The sequence below is a fragment of the Prionailurus viverrinus genome, chromosome C1, assembly GCF_022837055.1.
Source record: "Prionailurus viverrinus isolate Anna chromosome C1, UM_Priviv_1.0, whole genome shotgun sequence".
Lineage (NCBI taxonomy): Eukaryota > Metazoa > Chordata > Mammalia > Carnivora > Felidae > Prionailurus > Prionailurus viverrinus.
The window spans coordinates 84,070,247-84,090,564 of NC_062568.1; the positions used below are offsets into that span (position 1 = coordinate 84,070,247).

Below are 20,318 nucleotides of genomic sequence, written 5' to 3' on the forward strand. Positions count from 1 at the left end.
GTTTCTATCCTGCCACTATTAATATAAGCTTCATGATGCCAAGGATTTCTACTTAAAAAAAAGTTATCTTCAGTGCCTAGAGCATAGTAGAAACTCATTAGTGATTGTTGACTAAGTAAATGAGTGAAAAAATTAAGATTGGGGGAGGGGAGAATGGAAGTGCTTTTGAGGTAAAAAAAAAACACTATAAAATACTTATTATTCCCTCTGTTATATCTATTATTATTATCCCACTGCCTGCATGACCAGGGCCATGTGTACATTACTTTTTTTGTTAATATCCATATGTTTTATTTTGGTTTTGAGATGCCATCCAGTTAATTTTTGAGGCTATTCACTTGGAGATATATTTGAGCCTTTCAACCATTTGGTCCCAGTTATTAATTCTTACATCACTTGGAGCAGAGTCTCCATTTTAGTTCCCAATACTTTAGTCCAATCATCTGGAGCTTTTCTCTAGACAATTGCAAGAGTGTCCTGACAGATGACTTTGTCGCATATATTATCATAAATAGCCTTTCTTAAGTACTTTTGTATGACTTCAAATTATCTACAAAACATTTCCTATGACAATCAAAGTCCTTCATTACTGACTCTGACCTATGTTTTGAGATACTATTTCCAACACCCTAAATAGTTCTTTATGGCTCTTTTTTTGTTTCTTTATACTTTCAATAAGTACTTATTGATTATTTACTGAGTCAGGAATTATACAATGGCATTTAGCAAGGCACCATCTCTTTTCCCTTATTCTCATAGCAATTTGTTATAGTTTGGGAGGAAAGAAAGTGGGAAACAGTCTAGCATCTCAAGATCATAAATCAAATGCAGAGTAGCTATAGGTACAAAGAACATCCGTTCTGATTTTTCTGGAAGAAATTTGGTTTATACCTGTTTCCCAGTATAATTCTTAATAAGCCTTCCTTAATCTTCAGAACTCTCCCAGTTTGATGACAAATTATGTGGTCTCTTTTTCTATAAGCAAAACAATGTGAATTTTATCCCATGCTCTTTTCCTATATAAAAGTTATGTGGTAGTCTAAAGCAAAACATATATTCTCCTCCTCTAGCTTTGGAACGTACTTATACATATGGTGGGGAAAAACAACAACAACAACAACAACAACAGTTTTATAACCTGAATGTCATTCCAATTTTAGCAATTGTTTTTGTTTCAAATGGATTTTAATAATTAGTGCCTTACAACCAAAAAGAATGAAACCTTCCCATTTGCAACCACATGGATGGAACTAGAGGGTATTAGGCTAAGCAAAATTAATCAGAGAAAGACAAATATCATATATATGACTTCACTCATATATGGAGTTTAAGATACAAAACAGATGAACATAAGGGAAGGGAAGGAAAAGTAGTATAAAAACAGAGAGGGGAACAAAACATATGAGGCTCTTAAATACAGAAAACAAACTGAGGGTTGCTGGAGGGGTTGGGGGTGGGGGGATGGGCTAAATGGGTAAGGGGCATTAAGGAAGACACTTGTTGCTAACTATGCTAACTAACTTGGATGTAAATAAATAAATAAATACATAAATAATTTTTTTTGTTTTTAAAGAAAAAGTGATTAGTGCCTTGGACATATTTTTACTCTACTCCTTGTCTGGAATATCTTATATTTACTCTCTATCTAAGTCATACCCATTTTTAAAAAAAAAATTTTTTTTTCAACGTTTATTTATTTTTGGGACAGAGAGAGACAGAGCATGAACGGGGGAGGGGCAGAGAGAGGCAGAGAGAGAGGGAGACACAGAATCGGAAACAGGCTCCAGGCTCTGAGCCATCAGCCCAGAGCCTGACGCGGGGCTCGAACTCACGGACCGCGAGATCGTGACCTGGCTGAAGTCGGACGCTTAACCGACTGCGCCACCCAGGCGCCCCAGTCCTACCCATTTTTAAAGTACATCTTCAAACTGTTCTTTGCTTTTGTCTCTATCTCTATGTGTGGTCTCTTTTAGCAGTCATTTTCTATATCATTTATTTGGCAACTTTTTGTATACACTAAGTACTTTTTTCCTCAGGGAACTGTTGGCACAAGTAGTCTGCTGGATCCTCAAAGCCAAAGATCCTGACTTCTACATTTTTGTAGCAACAGTTCGAGCTAAATACAGAGTATGCTCAATGAAGTTAATCTTAAAAAACAAGTTATGATAACAGTGGTAATAAGTGTGATATTGATGGTAGATCTGTTGAAAAATATAATATGGTAAGATAAAACAATAGGGACTTTCAGGAAATATCTATAGTATGAGAACGGGAAAAATTTAATTATATACCACATCCATTGGTTAAAGATGTGTGTATGTTTGTGTATGTCTGTAATGTATATTTATTGAAAATTATGTGGGGGTTGGGAGGGAGAGAAAGGAAAGATATATCATATTTTATCCAACCATTGTGTGGAAAATGCACCATCATTTTGTATATTACTAGGGGAAAAATGTCAGTGAAGTTATGGTCTAATGCTTTCATATCATTTAGAATTTTTATTTGATAACATATTGAAAGACCTACTTACTGATATATTTTTTAAAATTTTGAATCATTCCTGTATATACATAAACAAAAGTATAAGTGATATCAAATGGTTAAGATGTTCCTAACACTCTTTCACATTCAGAGATTATCGATTGTAAGAAACATTCCTATTTCAGACATTTAAAATATGTAAAAAAGTAAATATTGTATTGAGTGGATTCACAGTGTGTAAGTAAGTATATTGCAAAAAAAACAAAAACAAAAACAAAACAGAAACAAAAACAAAGCAAGACATATAATAAATTTACTAGGACTTGAAGAAAGACTACAGATCCTAAATATTCTGAAGCCATGGAAGGAAAATAATGTAATTTTTGGATACAACCAATTGTAGAAACCCAAATTAGAGCAAAGCTTTACAGAAGTTTGCGGTCCGGTAGCAGAAGCTGTCATATGGGAAGTTGTAGCAAAAAAGGAAAGAGAAGAAAAAGAAAAAGAAAAAAGAAAAGAAAAGAAATATTATGATATTGGGTATTCAACTGACATGAATCCCCAGTATCAGGATGGATGATTAGGAATTGAATTCTCAGAGATGGAGTTTAAGTACAATATTTAATTTTTATTACTGATTTTTCTTTCTCTTAGAGCAGAGGAGGAAACTAAAATTTCTGTACTCAGGACTTCTGGTTTGGATCAATATCTTCTATAAAGCCCACTGACTGTGATAGCCATATGTCTTATCCAATATGACCAGACCTCTAGTCATAAACACAAACAGAATTCTTAACTATTTTCAGAACAGAATGTGTGAGACCACAACATAGTCACTTCTATCAAAAATGTGTGCTTGAGCCAAGTGGCCAAAATTAAGACAAATACTTGGTTTAGTTTTGCTCCTGAAGAGAAAATGTGGATCACACTCATGTACCTTTTATGTATTGCTTTCCCACATTTCATCTTTGTACTGCTCTCGTGTTCACGTTCAGATCATTCATATTTTATTTTGAAACATTTTCATTTTCAGATCAGCAGTTGTGTGATCCTGGTGAATTTCTTTGCCACGATCATGTGACTTGTGTCTCCCAGAGCTGGCTGTGTGATGGGGACCCTGACTGCCCTGATGATTCAGACGAATCTTTAGATACCTGTGAGTAGAAAGGTTCTCATGCCATTCAGCTTTACCTTACATGTGAAACTAAATGTCAGTTGTTTTCACGGATGACTGCTGTTCTAGTTTATTCTTTTTTCCCCCCAAATAGCCTAAGAAACTTGAAACCTTTTCTTTGTGTTTTCTTTAAAATGACTATGTGAATGAGAGCATAAAATGCAGTTTTGTACTGTGCATTAATTTTTGAAGGGAAGAAACTGCAAGGTTAATTATTTCAATGTGATTGTGTTATTACTAGAAAAAATATAACTAGAGAGGAAAAAAACATTTAAAACATAGCACTAAAAGGGAATAAGACCCTCTCCCATAATATATTTCACTCATTTTGAGACAGAAGAACATAGAGAAAGAATGGTAAAGTAACCAAGTTGAGCTTCCACATTATCTCTGTTAATATTTTGGGGCACTACACAAATTATTGAACATGCTTTCTTTTGAAACAGAAAGACTGAAATGATTTTTATTCATCCCTACAGTGAGTATCTTTGCCTTTATAATATTAGATTCAGAAGCTCTTCATACACATGGATCTCAGTTGTAATAGTACCACTGTATCTAACTTGGGAGTCCACTGAAGACTTTGCATGCATGAAAAATGCCCCTACAGCAAAATTATAAATAATAGGACCACAGCTAAATCTGCTATACTTTTTTTTTAATACTGACTATCATATAGTATATGAATACTCCCCTAATTTTGCTATTGATATTTCTAGCACTTCTAGTTTGTGCACCCCCTGTCCCCTGACAACCAGGTGTGCCAGCTTATCAGTATTCTCAAAGCAACTACATAATGCTGTTGGGTTGAAGTGAGAAAAAAAAATCCATCATCCTTAGTGCTTGATATTGTAAGAGATAACAATTATTGGTTCCATTTTCCATTTTTATTTACTTGTTTACAAGTCTTGCAGGCAGTGCCAATATAAGTTTTGATGACAATCTTGCCATTAGAAAGCAGAGGCAATGCTTATTCATTTTCTTTATGTTTGCTAGTGTTTTTAAAGTTTCTCAGCATATGGGTTCTTGAATATTTGCATTAATTGCTCTTTGAACAGATCACTGCTATAGGAAGAGGTTGTAGTTGTTTACTACTACATTTGTAATTTTCACCAGTTTAATTCAGAAAACCTTTACTAGACACTCTATAGCGTAGAAAAGTTTCAAGGCATGATAAAACAAACAAAAAAAGTAGGTTAATGGGAAAAAACTCTAATGGATAAATAAATGTAGTAAAGCCATACAAAAGAATATTATTTGGCAATAAAAAAGTAATGACATACTTATACATGCCACATGGATAAACCTTTAACACATTATGCTTAAGAAGAGAAGCGAGTCACAAAAGGCCAGGTATTTTATGATTTCATTCACATGGAAGATCTCAAATAGGCAAATTCATAGAAACAGAAAGTAGTTTCTCAAGTCCAGGTGGCGTTGAAGGCAATGAAGAATGATTGCTAATGAGTATGGGATCTCTTCCAAAGGTGAAACTATTCTCAAGTTAGATCACAGTCATGGTTGCACAACACTGTTAATACATTTAAAATCATTGACTTGTACATATTAAAATGGGTGAATTGTATGGTATGTGAATTATGTTATAATGAAGTTGTTGTAATAAAATGAAAAAGAAGAAAAAAATCTCAATATTATGCTTATGGGCACAGATAGCATAGTAATGAGAAAAGACAACCATAATAAATAAATGCATTGGCCATGAAATATATCAGTAGTGGGACCCTCCCCTATATAAGTACCATCTAGGAGTAGTCTCCTTCTTAGCTGCAAGGGATGGTTGCCATGGCACAATCAAAATAAGAAGTTAGAGTTTTGAGTTTTGGTACTGGAATCTTTTGTTTCTGCCTTGTTTACTCTGCAAAATTGCTGATGGGAAAAATGACAGAGATGTGAGATAGCTCTTTGAAATGTGTATGCAGGAAGGCCAAGTTGAGGGGAAATTTCCATGGAACTGTGTACCAGGCACAATGCAAAAGCAACTGAGAAGAAATGGAAGGAGAACCTATAAGGGCAAGAGTTTTCTTTATGCTGGTGAAGAATAGAGAATAATGATGTTCTTTTTGTGCTAAAGAGGGAATTCGATAGGAGATTCATACTGGAGAAGCTTTGTGGTATAGAGAAGTAGCAAGGATCTGTGTGGTCACAACTAAAGTCCAGAGAGTAAAGAGACCTTGCAGTGAATGTCAAAGTGGATGGATGGCAAATATTCTTCTCCCCCTCCCAGGCCCAGTCCACACTTCTAGGAACATGGCTGATACCCATTAGGGCCATACCAACGGACTCGACCTGAGTTTGCCAGCCAGCATCCACTGCGATTGATTGGGCATTTGCTGTGAATAGTTTGTGTATCTACCACAGTGTTGTTAAATATTTGAATGCCCACCCTGCCCATAAAGTAGACAGCACCTGGGGCTTAGGAAAAGGTAGGTCCTTCATTCACAGAGATTAGGGGCTTGAGGCCTGAGGCTGTAAGTTAGACATTACATGTGGTTAATTAGAAATAGAGATAGACTATCTGCTTTCTTACAATATTTTTAACATGCAATTTCATACCTGCTCAAGATATTCTTGGCAGTATAGTTATTTTCTTCTCCAAAAAATTTGATGAATTCTGTTTAAAAATGTTTCTTCACTTTGGCCATTCTTACTCTATCTTTTAACATCAAAATTGCTGAATATCCTTAAAGGAGATGCTAAAACTATTATTGTAGTTACATAACAAAAACAGAGAAATGGCTATTTTTCTACCTGGGCACTCGATCTGGAAAACATTTTTGGATCTACATTAAATTAGCCTAGTCCAGATAAATGGATTCAGTCAGTACCCATTGAAATATGGACATGCAAGGGAAAAAGCTTTATGAAAAATATGAGACTTTTTCAAATTTAACAATCCAGATGTTCACAATTACATTTTCCCTAATCATAGTGCTTTGTAATGTGTTGTTTTATGGCATTCATATGCAGTCATCACTAATCTACATAAAATAATTGCATAATTTTATAATTATATGGATGCATCCATTCAATGTGAAAGATAAATACCAGAAATCGAAAACCTTGAAGACTGATTTTTAGGAAGGGTAATTTTGTGCTCACTGTATGGACAAAAGTGTGTTACCATCTTTGATTTGAAGACAAAGTGTGTTGTATCTACAAAATATTAGATGAAAACAGCTGATGCTATACACTTATTTTTCCTAAATCCACTTAGCCTTTAAAATGATAAGAAGAGCAATATAGCACCAAATTTATAATGATAGTGGGAAATCTCTGCAAGGACACCATTCTATAGGGATAAAAAAATGAGTATTATCGGGAGGGAAAAAAAAGACAGGAATTACTTGTGAAATGCCAATGATTGAAATGCTTTGAACATAAATGCACATACAGAAAAACAAGAAATTTTGAACTTACATGAAATTTATATATTTGGGGATCTGAGAGGTTAACATGCATATATATTCCTCTTCTGTGTGTGTTTAGGCCCAGGTTCGTTCTTTAGTATCCATGAGGTGAGAGTCAAGACTTCACAGTGAAAAAAAAGCAAAGAACTCCCCCATAAACTTTTGTGTGAGGTTGATTTACCACTAAGCTGATTGCATGTTGAGATGAGTTTTCTTAAATATGAAATTGGAGAAATTTAATAATTTATACCCTTACGTTGAATGTCAGAAATGATTCTTTAGCCTTTGATTAAAAATGAAACTCCTTATTTCTCTACATTATTTGAAGTAATTTTTCAAGTGTCTAAATGGCTAATCATCTTTAGGTCCTATGAGGCAATGAGAATAGAAAATCAGGAAAATCACCATCTTTCAACTCAGTGCTTTCAATCCAGTTAGTCTGGCGTCATGTGTTAGGAGGATTTAAGTGAATGGTGGTAATGTTTATTTGTGGAATGAAAGCTTAGCACCACCTGTGGCAGGGAAGTCTTCTTGAAAGGCACTTTTATTCTGAGGTATTCAAAATTTAATTCCTTCTAGGATTTTCTGTTGAGTGCTTAATGATACTTCCTTCCAACAATTAGCTTCAGCTGATGTATGATGTTTTCTGCCAATCTGATGTTAATGTACTTAAAACTTGATCCTTCCTTTTTAAGTCAGGAAGGTATTAGTTCTGCTGCTTCTTTTCCTTCCCTATTGCCCTACACTGTCGTTCTTCAGAAAATCATTTACTGTGTCCTTCAATTACATATCATGCTTTGGATGTAATGACTCACTGTCCAACAAAGGAGAATAAAAATGGCCATGGGGTACCTTGGTGACTCAGTTCGTTAAGCAACCAACTTCGGCTTAGGTCATGATCTCACAATTCATAGATCAAGCCGCATGTGGGACTGGTTGCTGTCAGCAAAAGCCCACTTCAGATCCTCTGTCCCCTCTCTCTATCCCTCCCTGGCTTGTGCTCTCTCAAAAATAAACATTAAAAAAAAAAAAAAAGTCCTTAGAGGACGGTAAGATTTGCAACCTTGACAGTTGTGATAATTGGTACATTGACTCTATCTTGATGCAAACTTTTTCTGTAAAGGGCTAGATGGTAAATATTTTAGGTTTTGTGTCCCATGTGATTAAAACTGCATGTTCTTCTCTGTTTTTTGTTTGTTTCTTTGCAAAACACTTTATTTAAAATGGCAAACAAAACCAAAAAACTTTCTCAGCTTACAGTTTATACAACACAGGACTCGGGTGGGATTTGGCCAGCAGGCTGTAGTTTGCCACCCCCTGTTGCAGTGTCAGAACTGAACCATATCCACTTTCCACTGTGGTAGTGGTTCTGTGCCAGGTACTGCTGCCACAGGGGACAGGATACCCCTTCCCCATAGAAGTATGTGGCACAGAGCTCGGTGTGTACCCACTACCATATGGAGCCAGACTCGGGCTATATCATGCCATCTACAAATGATGGGTTAGGTTCTTTCTTCTACTTTTGCATAATCACCTTATTGGTTAAGATTGCATTTACAATGAAACAGAAACAATAACTTAACCAGATAGGGGTTTGTTGTTCCCATATAAAAAAGTTGCAAAAGTTGGGGCGCCTGGGTGGCGCAGTCGGTTAAGCATCCGACTTCAGCCAGGTCACGATCTCGCGGTCCGGGAGTTCGAGCCCCGCGTCGGGCTCTGGGCTGATGGCTCAGAGCCTGGAGCCTGTTTCCGATTCTGTGTCTCCCTCTCTCTCTGCCCCTCCCCCGTTCATGCTCTGTCTCTCTCTGTCCCAAAAATAAATAAACGTTGAAAAAAAAAATTAAAAAAAAAAAAGTTGCAAAAGTGGACCACTTAGGATTGATACAATAGCTCCACTTTCTGCTCTGCCATCCTTAGCATGGAGATGTCAGTCTTACAGGCAACGCATGACTACTTGAACTCTGCCAGTAGATAATTTCATTTCAGGCAGTCAGAAGGGAAAAGGGAAAGGGAAAAGGCAAGTGCTAGTTGAGTCTCTCTATTTAACAAAAAACAAACTCAGTGGATTTCTGCTTAGATGTCCTTGGCCAGAAGTGAGCATATGAGGTATGGGGCAACGAGTATTTTCAATGGGGCCCATTGCTCTCCAAAATAGAATTAGTGTCTCTGCTATTAAAGGAAAAGGGGAGCACTGCTATTGGGTAGGCGGAGGCACCAGGCAGCATGTGCCACTGCTTTCGGTGTCCTTTCACCCCCTTCCTTCTCTCCGTCCACTGCACGGGAAGGGGAAGAGGAAGGCACAGTGCATGATCAGGACTTCTGAATCCCAGCTGCTTGGCTGTAAAGCCAGTTCCTCTCTGAATATCTTTGCTCTCTGGCAGCTGACTTAACTTTTCTAGGCTTTTATCACCTCATCTGAACAATGGACATGAGAGTACCTGCCCCACAGTAAAGTGCTTAAAATAATGTCTGTTGCATAGTAAGACTCTTCACTGCACACCTCACCCTGCTTTTCAGATGCTCAGAGCTCTGAGTGAGCAAGCGCCTTATCCTGCGGGGCTTTTGATAGAACATCTTTACTGCCCCCTCTCTCGCTTTTACAGAAAATCAGTTTTATTCTTTAAGGGTGTGACTAGGAATAGGATTAATTTACCACATACACTCATTCACGTTAAGTTGTTAACAGTTTTTAATAATTAGGTATATTATACACAAACATTAGGACAGATTTTGTATCAAGATTATTTTGGGACAGGTGGCTTTTTCTAGGAACTCTTCCAAAAACATCACGTTAACTAATTGACTAAAGTTAAAATACATGGCTAAAAAACACATTAGTGAATAATCATATTTAATCAATGCTACAGTCCTGAAAGGTAGAGGTTATCTCATTTTAAGAAAGGAAGAAATTGAATTTATGGTCCTCTGTACTCCTATACATTGGCAGTTATTGGTGAATGCAGAATTTATATTTCTTTGAAGTTGCCTTATTTTTTTGAAATACTGAGGTAAAGAAGGATCCAACTCATAGCAGGGCTCCTAAAACCACCTAATTTAAATATATGATGTCATTTGAAAAACACAGAAAGCTCCCAACAGGGTTATATCATGCTGACTTTGGGAGTGATCAGTTCTAATTGAATAATGTAGTAAAAATAACAAGTCTTCTGGGTAGTAGGAATAGAAGCATTTATGAAAAATGAAAATAACTGTGAGTTATTAGGGTCAGATGGGCCTCTGCGTGAGTTGACCATTGCTTCTATTGTGTTTCTAGTGTATGCGATTTTTAACCTTTATTTAGATAGGATGATATTAATGAACTTCTTATATTTCTACAATGGCCTTTCCCCTAGGATATAAGGTGGGAATCCTTTTATGGTTTCCTTCTAAATTTTCTTTCTTTGACAGAGGTCAGAGAAATAAAATGAAATTCAAGTGGGAGGTTATTAGCAAACAGATCCTGCCCTTTAAAAATATATAGTAGAATAGGGCACTGAAACTAGACTATAGGAACAATAAAATGAATGGAAGTGTGGTGCTTGTTTCTAAGTAATAGTGATTTAGAGGTCACTTTGCAATGAGCTAATATATGGGAGCCACACAGCTAAGCTTTTCGTTAGGTAGAGAAGCTGAAATGATCTTACAGATTAAATGGAAAGCATATGAGACCCATGAGGACAGTTTATGTCTCTTCCAATTCTTTTTGTTTTGCTCTTCATTTTATTCTTATAGTCTTCTCTTTAGCATTGGAGAGGCCAAAAACATTGACCCTTCTTTAATAATAAAAAGACTCCCACTTAAGAGTTGATATGGAGGGGTGACAGAAAGGTGGGGAAAAAGTGTAATTTTGAGTTGAAAGTGCCTGTCTAATGTTGGTTCTTTTTCCTAGCACAGTGGGGATGGGTGGAGGGTGACGTTTCTCTTCATTCTGCCCCACAATGTACTAATGGATCTCTGAAAGTCAGCCTCTGCAATTTTAAGAAAGCTTGATTGGAGGCATAGGTGATAAAACTGAGTGCACTATAGTTCACACAGGCAGAGCAAGACCAGCATTGAAAAAAAGCCTCACTTTTTGACTCAAGGAGTTACTGCTTGTTGGTTTTCTGATCCTAGATCACAGGTCAAAGGATAAAAAGCGACTCATGTCCCTCAGCCTAGACTGGAAACTATAGGGAATGCAAACTTTGAAATGTTGTAAAATAAAGAGGGTAAAACAAAATAGATGAATTCCACAGACAACTCTGATAAAATCTCCTTGGCTTAAGGGATGATGTACTGTAAACAAATGCTCTTTCAGAGCTCTATAGGGACAAAGCTGAAGGCTGAACAAGGAGTCTTCTTAGAAACTATTCAATCCATCATTTATCCACAACTAATCTAGCATTTGGGGTTGAGGATGAAGGCTTTCTACCTTTCATGGGTGAGCAAATTTCTTCCCGGAGGACGTTTTATTCTTTATAGTCAGTGTATAAAATTTACATTTGACTTTCACTCAGAAGTGCTTCTAAAATGACATATTTTGTTAAATGAAGCACTAAAGGATGCTGTGTTCTAAGAACTTATTTTAATGGCAGTGCCATTCTTTTTCTCTCCCTTTCCCCACATCTTCCATCATCCTTTCCTGAAAGCGAGATATGAACCCCAACTATAATATGCCTAGGGAATTTTCAGCAGGACAAAGAGTATCATCATTTGGCTAATTGCTATATAGGCCCTGTTCAGATTCAGGCAGTATAATTAACTTTGTGTTGAATTTTTTTTAATTAAAATCTTTGTAACATTAGCTTTCCTGATTTAGGGGATGAGATAAATTGCTCACAAAAGAGTTAAGTTCTTGAGAAGATGGATAGACTAAAGAGGGTTTAGGTGAGAGCATACCAGTTTAGTGAATGTGGCTTATAACATCTACTCAGGTTGCATGCAGGGTTTGTTGTTTGTTTGTTTCTTTGTTTATTGGGTGGAGGGGGGGAAGATGCCTTGGAAGGGAAGAGTTTGCTGGAATTATTCACTGGTTAACATTGAAGAATCAGATACAACAGGGACAATCCTTCAAATGGCACAGATCTTTCTTGATACTCAATAGCAATAAAGAAAACAAATACTCCCCAATACTCGTGGCTGAGTTGCCAAGAGCAAAGTAAATCCTAATGTAAAATATTTGTCTTCAGGGTACCTGAGTGATTCAGTTGGTTGAGCGTCTGACTCTTGATTTTGGGTCAGGTTATGATCTCACAGTTCTTGAGTTCAAGCCCCACATCGGGTTCTGTGCTGACAGTATGGAGCCTGCTTGGGATACTCTCCCTCCCTCTCAAAATAAATAAATAAACTTAAAAAAATACTTGTCTTAGGATTCAGCATATAGTCATGAGACTAATAATTTCATCTTTAATAAATAGAAATTGTAAAAATAACTTGTATAATGTTTTGATAATTTGTTAAGAATATGTACATTGGAATCAGTTAATACCTTTTGATCATTACAGCTCTGTTTTTTTGTTTTGTTTTGTTTTTAGAAATATAAGGCAGATATTGTTACCATTAAAAAAAAAAAAAAGAAATCAGAGGCTAGGCACAGATGGGTTGCCTGGTCAAGAGTCTCATAGCTAGACTATTCCCTAGCTTCTATTCTATTTCCTAGCTTCCTGTTATAGCATCAACTCTGCATTGAATTGTGGCCCCTCCAAACTCATGTGTTGAAGCCCAAAACTCATGTTGTACTCATCTGTTGAAGCCCAGTAGCTCAGAATGTGCCTGCATTTGGAGATAGGACCTTAAAAGAGGTAATTAACTTAAAATGAGGCTATGAGAGTTGGTCTGAATTTCATGGTGGCCTCATAAGTAGAAGAAATTTAGACATACTAATGGACACTCAGGGCAAGCATACACAGATAGAAGACCATGTGAAGAAGCAGAAAGATGGTAACCATCTGCAACCCAAAGAATAGGCTCCCAGGAAACAATTCTCACAACATCTGACCTTACTTCCAGCTTCCAGAACTTTGAATCAATACATTTCTGTTGTTTAAGACACCTAGTCTATGGCATTTTGTTAGGGAAGCTCTAGCAGGCTGATACAGCAACCTACTATATACATCTATTAAATTTTATCTATTTTTATACCAGCCTAAGAATAAATTAGCAATTAAAAAATGCCTCCTTGGGGCACCTTGGTAGCTCAGTCAGTTAAGCCTCCAATTCATGATTTCAACTCAGGTCATGATCTCATGATTCATGGATTCAAGTCCCACATCAGGATCTGCACTGACTGTGTGAAGCCTACTTGAGATTCTCTCTCTCTCTATCTCTCTCTCTCTCTCTCTCTCCCTCTTTCTGCCCCTCCCATGCTCTTTTTCTCTCTCTCAAAACAAATATACTAAAAATACATAAACAAACAAACAAACAAATAAATAAATATAAATTTTTTTTTATGTGAAATGAAATCAGTCAGTTTCTGATGGAATAAAGGGCCCATTCCTACAGTAGTGTTTATAATACTATAGCCTAATTTAACTGTAAATGCTATTCTTAAGCAAATGAAAAAATATGTATACCTATAAAATATTTATTTTCAGAGAGAGATTGTGCACACACATGTCGGGGAGGGGCAAGAGAGAGAGGGAGAGAGAATCACAAGCAGGCTGCATGCTGTAAGAGTGAAGCCTGACATGAGGCCCAGTTGAGATCATGACCTGAGCTGAAATCAAGAATTGGACACTTAAAACAACTGAGCCACCCAGGAGCCCCTGAAAAAATATTTTTGATAAAAATCAGTATATAATTAAAATTTTTAAATGTTTTTATTTATTTTTGGGATAGACAGACACAGAGCATGAGCAGGGGAGGGGCAGAGAGAGGGGGAGACACAGAATCCGAAGAGGGCTCCAGGCTCTGAGCTGTCAGCACAGAGCCCGACACAGGGCTCTAACTCACAAAGTGTGAGATCATGACCTGAGCTGAAGTCGGACTCTCAACCGACTGAGCCACCCAGGTGCCCCAAAAGTCAGTATGTAATTATTACAGATTTATTTTTTTCAAATGTTTATGAATTATGAGTTGCTCCAAAATTTGACAGTAAAAAGAGATGCTTCTTTCTCCACATGGACCTTTGGGGAATTTTGTTATATTTTACTTCCAAATTTGCACATATTAGACAATTCAAGTTTTTAAATAAATGGCATACTATGTATTTTCATTTAAATAGTGAAGACAATTTTGGCACCAGACCAGAATTCTCGTAATATATAAGTTCATTTTCTTTAAGAAAACTAAAACCATCCAATCAGTCAGCAGCTATTTACTGAGGAAGTACTGTGTTCAAGGTATTTACTAGGGGTGGCCATTTATGTATGTCCTACCATGTGCTAAGGCTTTAGCCTATGCTAATATAGTTCTCTACTCTGGTTATATGCTACTATATCTATACTAAGGAAGATGATGTTTGGATAAATGTGATAATGATGATTACTGACACAAAAGGGATAATCAGTATGAGCCAGATTCTGTGCCATGAGCCTTGTATGGACTCTTTTTTGATTCTGACAACAACCCTGAACAGGACATCAGGTACAGTTGTTCACATCAAACAGGGCACCTGGGTAGCATAAATATCACAGTCAGCATGGTTGTACATATATTCCCACAAAAGGAAATGAATTATCTCAAAAAGGGGGGGGGGCATTTTCTAATTTGTGTGATGACACTATATGAGCTAATGGTAGCCCTGCCTGTGATACTAACTATGGTCTTCTTTTATAGATAAAGAAAATAAATCATGAGGGAAGTTATTTGTCAGAGGTCTTAAAGCAATTAAGTGATAGAACTACAATTGAACACTGTACCATGCTATACAGACTTCTAGATAGGAAAATGAAGCTGAGAGAAGTTAAATAGATGCCTCTAGGATTCCCTCTTAGTGGAGGCAAAATTTTCATGCAGGCTCATCTTGAATTATATTCAAGTCAGCATGCTTTCTGTCCCACAACACAACCTCCTGTACATACTCCATTATACCCCACAGTCTTCCTATATATACTCCAATTGTTTCGCTCTTCAATTTACACATAACAAACTTTAATTGAGTGACTTCTATGTGACAGATCCTGTGGTAGATGTTGGGAATCACAAGATCAATATGCTAAATATGAAAGATAGGTATACTAACAATTGGAGAGAAAATTTTGCTCATTTATTATTCCAATTAAAAAGGTTTTGTTTAAATATGTATATGTTACTTCGGGGAGCCTGGGTGGCTCAGTCGGTTGGGTGTCTGACTTTGGCTCAGGTCATGATCTCGCGGTCCGTGAGTTTGAGCCCCGCGTCGGGCTCTGTGCTGACAGCTCAGAGCCTGGAGCCTGTTTCAGATTCTGTGTCTCCCTCTCTCTCTCTGACCTTCCCCCATTCATGCTCTGTCTCTCTCTCTGTCTCAAAAATGAATAAACGTTAAAAAAAACATTTAAAAAATATGTATATGTTACTTGGTTAATCATTATGAAAGGTTAAGCGTTTTAAAAAGTTAATCATATACAAGGTATAAAAATCATTAACATTGATATATGCATGTATATAAAATTTTGTGTGTGCATATGAACAATTTGAACCTGGAAAAATAATTAATATTCTCTTAAACTTTATTGCTCACACCTACAAACCCACATACTAATTTGAAAATACATATCGAGCATAACTATGTATATTATGAGGAAATACTTACTAATTTTCTATTGCTGTGTAAAAAACTACCATAAACTGAGCGTGTTAAAACATGCTTATTTTAAATACACATTTATTTAAATAAACATTTTATTTAAATAAGCATTTTTTATTTTATTTAAATAAGCATTTTTACTTTAAATAAGCATTTATTTAAATAAACATTTCTTATTTTACAGATCTGTAGGTCAGAAGTCTAGGCAGGATCAAATGAATTCTCTGCTTAAAGACTTGCAAGGCTGAGATCAAGGTTTTCCTCATGTTGGGCTCCTATCTGGAGGGTCTAAGGAATAATTCTCTTCCACGCCCATGAATGAATGCAGTTTCTTGTGGTTGTTGGACTGGGGCCACGATTTTTTGATAGTTGTCAGTCTCAGCCACTCTTAACAACCAAAGGCCACCTACATTCCTTGAAATGGTGACCCCCTCCATTCCCCAAATCAGCAATAGTATGTCAAAACTCCCTCATGTTTTTATGCTTTAAATCTCTAACTTCCTTTTCATTACACAATGGAAAGAGCTCCACTTTTAACAACCTCATGTGATTATATCAGGAACACTTGGATGATTTCCCCTTTTGCCATATAAGCTTTGAAGTGATATCTCATCATATTCACATGTTCATCCATATTCAGGAGACAAGGGATTGTACAAGGGTGAGGGTCATTTGTCTTAGAATTCTGTGTTAGTGTACTAGCACTGCCATAAAAAAAGCAAACAAATAAACAAACCACACTGAGTGACTTAACAGAAATTTATTTCCTCACAGTTCTGGAGGCTAGAAGTCTAACACAAAGGTGTTGTCAGGGTTGGTTACATGCTAAGGTCTCTTTCCTTGGCTTTTTAGTTGGTTGTCTTCCTCTGGTGTCTTCACCTGGTCTTCCCCCTGTGTGTTTAGTCCCAGTCCCTTCTTTTTGAGGACAATAGTCATATTGGATTAGGGCCCAGATGACCTCCTTTTACCTTAATCACTTTTTTAAAGACCCTGTCTTTAAACACAGACACCTTCTGAGGTACTTACAGTTAAGACTTCAATATATAAAATTTGGACCGACACGATTCAACACATAACACACAGAATTACTTTGGTTTTCTTTTTTGAGATTTTAAGACATCATTAGTTACTAGCTTACCTAATAAATGTTTAAGTTATTGTTTAAAAAGTTGAATTATTCCCTTTATTGTTGTGAACAATTTTAGGCTGACAGAAAAGTTGAAAGATTGGTATAGTAAACACCTATATACCTTTCATTTATTAATCATTAATATTCTGAAACATTTGCTTCATCTTTCTCTCTTTCTGAATTATGTATTCATATACATAATATTTACACACATATACATATGTAAGTTCATATATGTATTTTTGCAGACGTCATGATGCTTTACCCCTAAATGAGTCCAAGAACAAGACATCCTCTTACATAAACACAATACCATAATCACACCTATGAAATTTGACATTGTTGTAATATCCAGTCCATAATTAGGTTTCTCCAGTGGTACCCAAGATACCTCTTATAGTTATTTTTTTTCCCAGGCCAGGAGCCAAACAAAAATAATGCATTGCATATGGTTGTTATAGCTCTTTAATCTACTTTAATCTAGAATATTTCTAAACTTTCCTTTTTTCCATTGTATCACTGACATTTTCTCATAGGATGTCATGCAATCTGAATTTTCTGTTTACTTGATGATGATTATACTCCATGTAAATATTTTGCCAAGAATACCTCATAGGTTATGATATATCTTTCACATTGTGTTAACTCAAAAGATAGGTTAGATTGATGATAGCTTAATAACTTGGTTACCAAAACTGAAGTGCAGCAAAGTGTTTTTTGGAATATAAGGTACACCTCTGAACTATGCAGCTAAGAAATTAAAGATGGAGCAATCTTTTATAGTCTTAACTATTCCATTAGGAAAAAGAGTTAGAAAAAGATTAAAATTAAGACATAATTTAAAGAAAAGATAAGATTAAGACCTCAAAATCATGACATATCCTTATGTTATTTGAACTTGAAAATAGAAATCAACTGAAGAGTGAGGCTATCAAGCTTGAACTTTGTATCTCTTGATTTGAGTATCACTCCCTACTTAAAATAATCTAATTTTGGTTGTTCACTTTGCTCTAGGTGTAGCTAAGTATAAATGTAACATAGAATTACTATAATGTTGTTTAAGTAACAAGTAGTTTAAATCCCTCCTTATATTGTTAGGATTCTTAAGGACAGGGATCTTTTTTTCACTCTTTGTATATCCATGAATTGTTCTGCACACAGTGAACAGCAAATACATATTTTGTCTGTCAGAGATTTCAGAGATTGATATGTAGGTAGGTAGTTTAAGATATGATGCAAAGCAACTGAGAATAGTCTCATTATTTGTAAGAACTCTGTGCATATATATGCATATAGATATAATATATACTGTAATTATATATAGGATTATTTTCAAAGTCAAACTTTAACTGGCAGTTTATTGAATAGTACCTTCTATATAGATTTCACAAATTACAGAATTATATGTAATATCTTCAAGAGATTTACACAATTGCTTTATTAACTTGCTTTCTTCACATAAATAAGGAAAATGCTCCTTGAGGCAGGGACTCAGTCTACTATTTAGATTTTTTTACCCCGCCTTTCTTTTAGTACTGTCAACAAGTTTCTATTTAATTAGATCACCAATAGAATGATTGATTTTAAAAGGGAAAGTAGACCGAAATTTTAAAAGGGAAAGTAGACTGAAAACTGTATTTTCATTTACTATTAAAAAATCAAAAGAATTCTTCCCAAAGTTGGCCATCATGTGTGCTACTTTTTGGTATTAGTGAGAGAAAACATATGAATCTGTTTTACAATTGCAAATGCAAGAGAAAATGTTTCCAGTTCAAGAAACTTAAAATATACCACCTCTATTATGTTTAACAACTGTCAGGATTTCAGCCAAATAGAGTAATGATGACTCTGCATTCCCACTGGAACATTTTCATATGTCATCCAAAGTAAAACAAAACAAAACAAAAAAACAAAACAAAAACAAACAAAACACACACACAAACACAGAATAGAATAGAAGAGAATAGAATAGAACGGTATCTGTGCATTCAGGTTGAAACTGAGTTTAAAAATAAAAGAGAAAAAAAAAGAAACGAAGGACAAGAAAAATCCACACCAATCCTAGTAACATAAAACAAAAAACAAAACAAACAAAAAAAACCCTGCCTAAAATAGCATCCAAATTAAGGCAAAGCAGGCCGGATACATAGCAACAAAGAAAAACCAGAAGGCAGTTTATACATTCAAGATAATGATACGTTGTTTACTAGTGATAGGCATGTGTTTGGAAACAATTGACCTTGAGGTGAGGGAACTCTCCAGATATGGATGTAGAACTGATGCACTCTGACTGGAATCAAATAATTGAGTTTGCATTACTACTCAATTATTTTTCTGATAATCTGTATTTTTTTTCCATTGATGAATAGGGCTAGTATGAGTAAGTTTGTTTTATTTTAAACTTTTTAGGCCTGACAGAGTGGAAGAATTTGTTATTCCTTAAATGGAACTGATTTAACAAATCCGATATAGGTTAATTCTAGTCTCAAGGAATCACAGTGATCTGATTGGCTATCTAGGATGTACCCTTAAATCAAGGAGATTGAGTTCTATTTAAGATTTAACTCAAGGAGGGATGCCTGGGTGGCTCAGTCAGATAAGCATCTGACTCTTGGTTTTGGCTCAGATCATGATCTCATGGTTTGTAGTATTGATCCCCCTGCCGGATTCTGAGCTGAGAGCGCGGAGGCTGCTTGGGATTCTATCTCTCTCCCTCTCTCTCTGCCTCTTCCCTGCTTACTATCTCCCTCTCTCAAAATAAATAATAAATATTAAAAATAAAAAAGGTTCAACTCAAGGATAAATTGGACCTGGGTGATGCATCATGAGCCACATACTTTGTGACAAGGATTCAGACTGTCAGGTTCTTATTAAATTTTGTTTCAAGAGAGATTTTTGCTCAACTTTTATTCTTTGTTTCTAAATAATAATAGTTAGGTTTATTGGACATTTGTAGATGCTAGGAAGCGACAAAAGTTGAACCAACAATCTCCAGATGAAACACACACACACACACACACACACACACACACACAGAAAACCTATAGTTAGTGAAGTAAAACAACTGGCCTAAGGACACATAGTTAATAAATCTCACAACTGTGACTGAAATTTAGATCATATTCGTGTGCATCCTCTTTTTCTGTTTTTTTTTTACAATTTGCATGTGTGTTTCCCAGTAATATTGTTCTAGAAGCCTTCCGTATTGATTGTATCTCATCATTTATCAAAGAAATAACAACAAAATACAAAGCAGGATCTGAAATACTAACTTAAACTAAATTTCTAAATTGAACATAAAAATAGAGGCGTATCCCCACGCTAGCTTTGCAATTATGTCTATCTTCCCTCAAGATCTGGTGTGTTTGGGCATAAGTGTGCATGTGTGGTTGTGTGTAC

At 35.9% G+C, this 20,318-nt stretch overlaps 1 protein-coding gene across 1 annotated transcript in view; it reads left to right on the forward strand.

Moving 5' to 3' along the window:
* Nucleotides 1–20,318, forward strand: part of LRP1B (LDL receptor related protein 1B) — a 1,903,200-nt gene that overhangs the window by 350,523 nt on the left and 1,532,359 nt on the right. Inside the window, exon 2 of the mRNA XM_047873645.1 lies at nucleotides 3,518–3,640. Within this exon, the coding sequence (XP_047729601.1) occupies nucleotides 3,518–3,640 (123 nt within the window). The remainder of the gene's footprint in view (nucleotides 1–3,517; nucleotides 3,641–20,318) is intronic.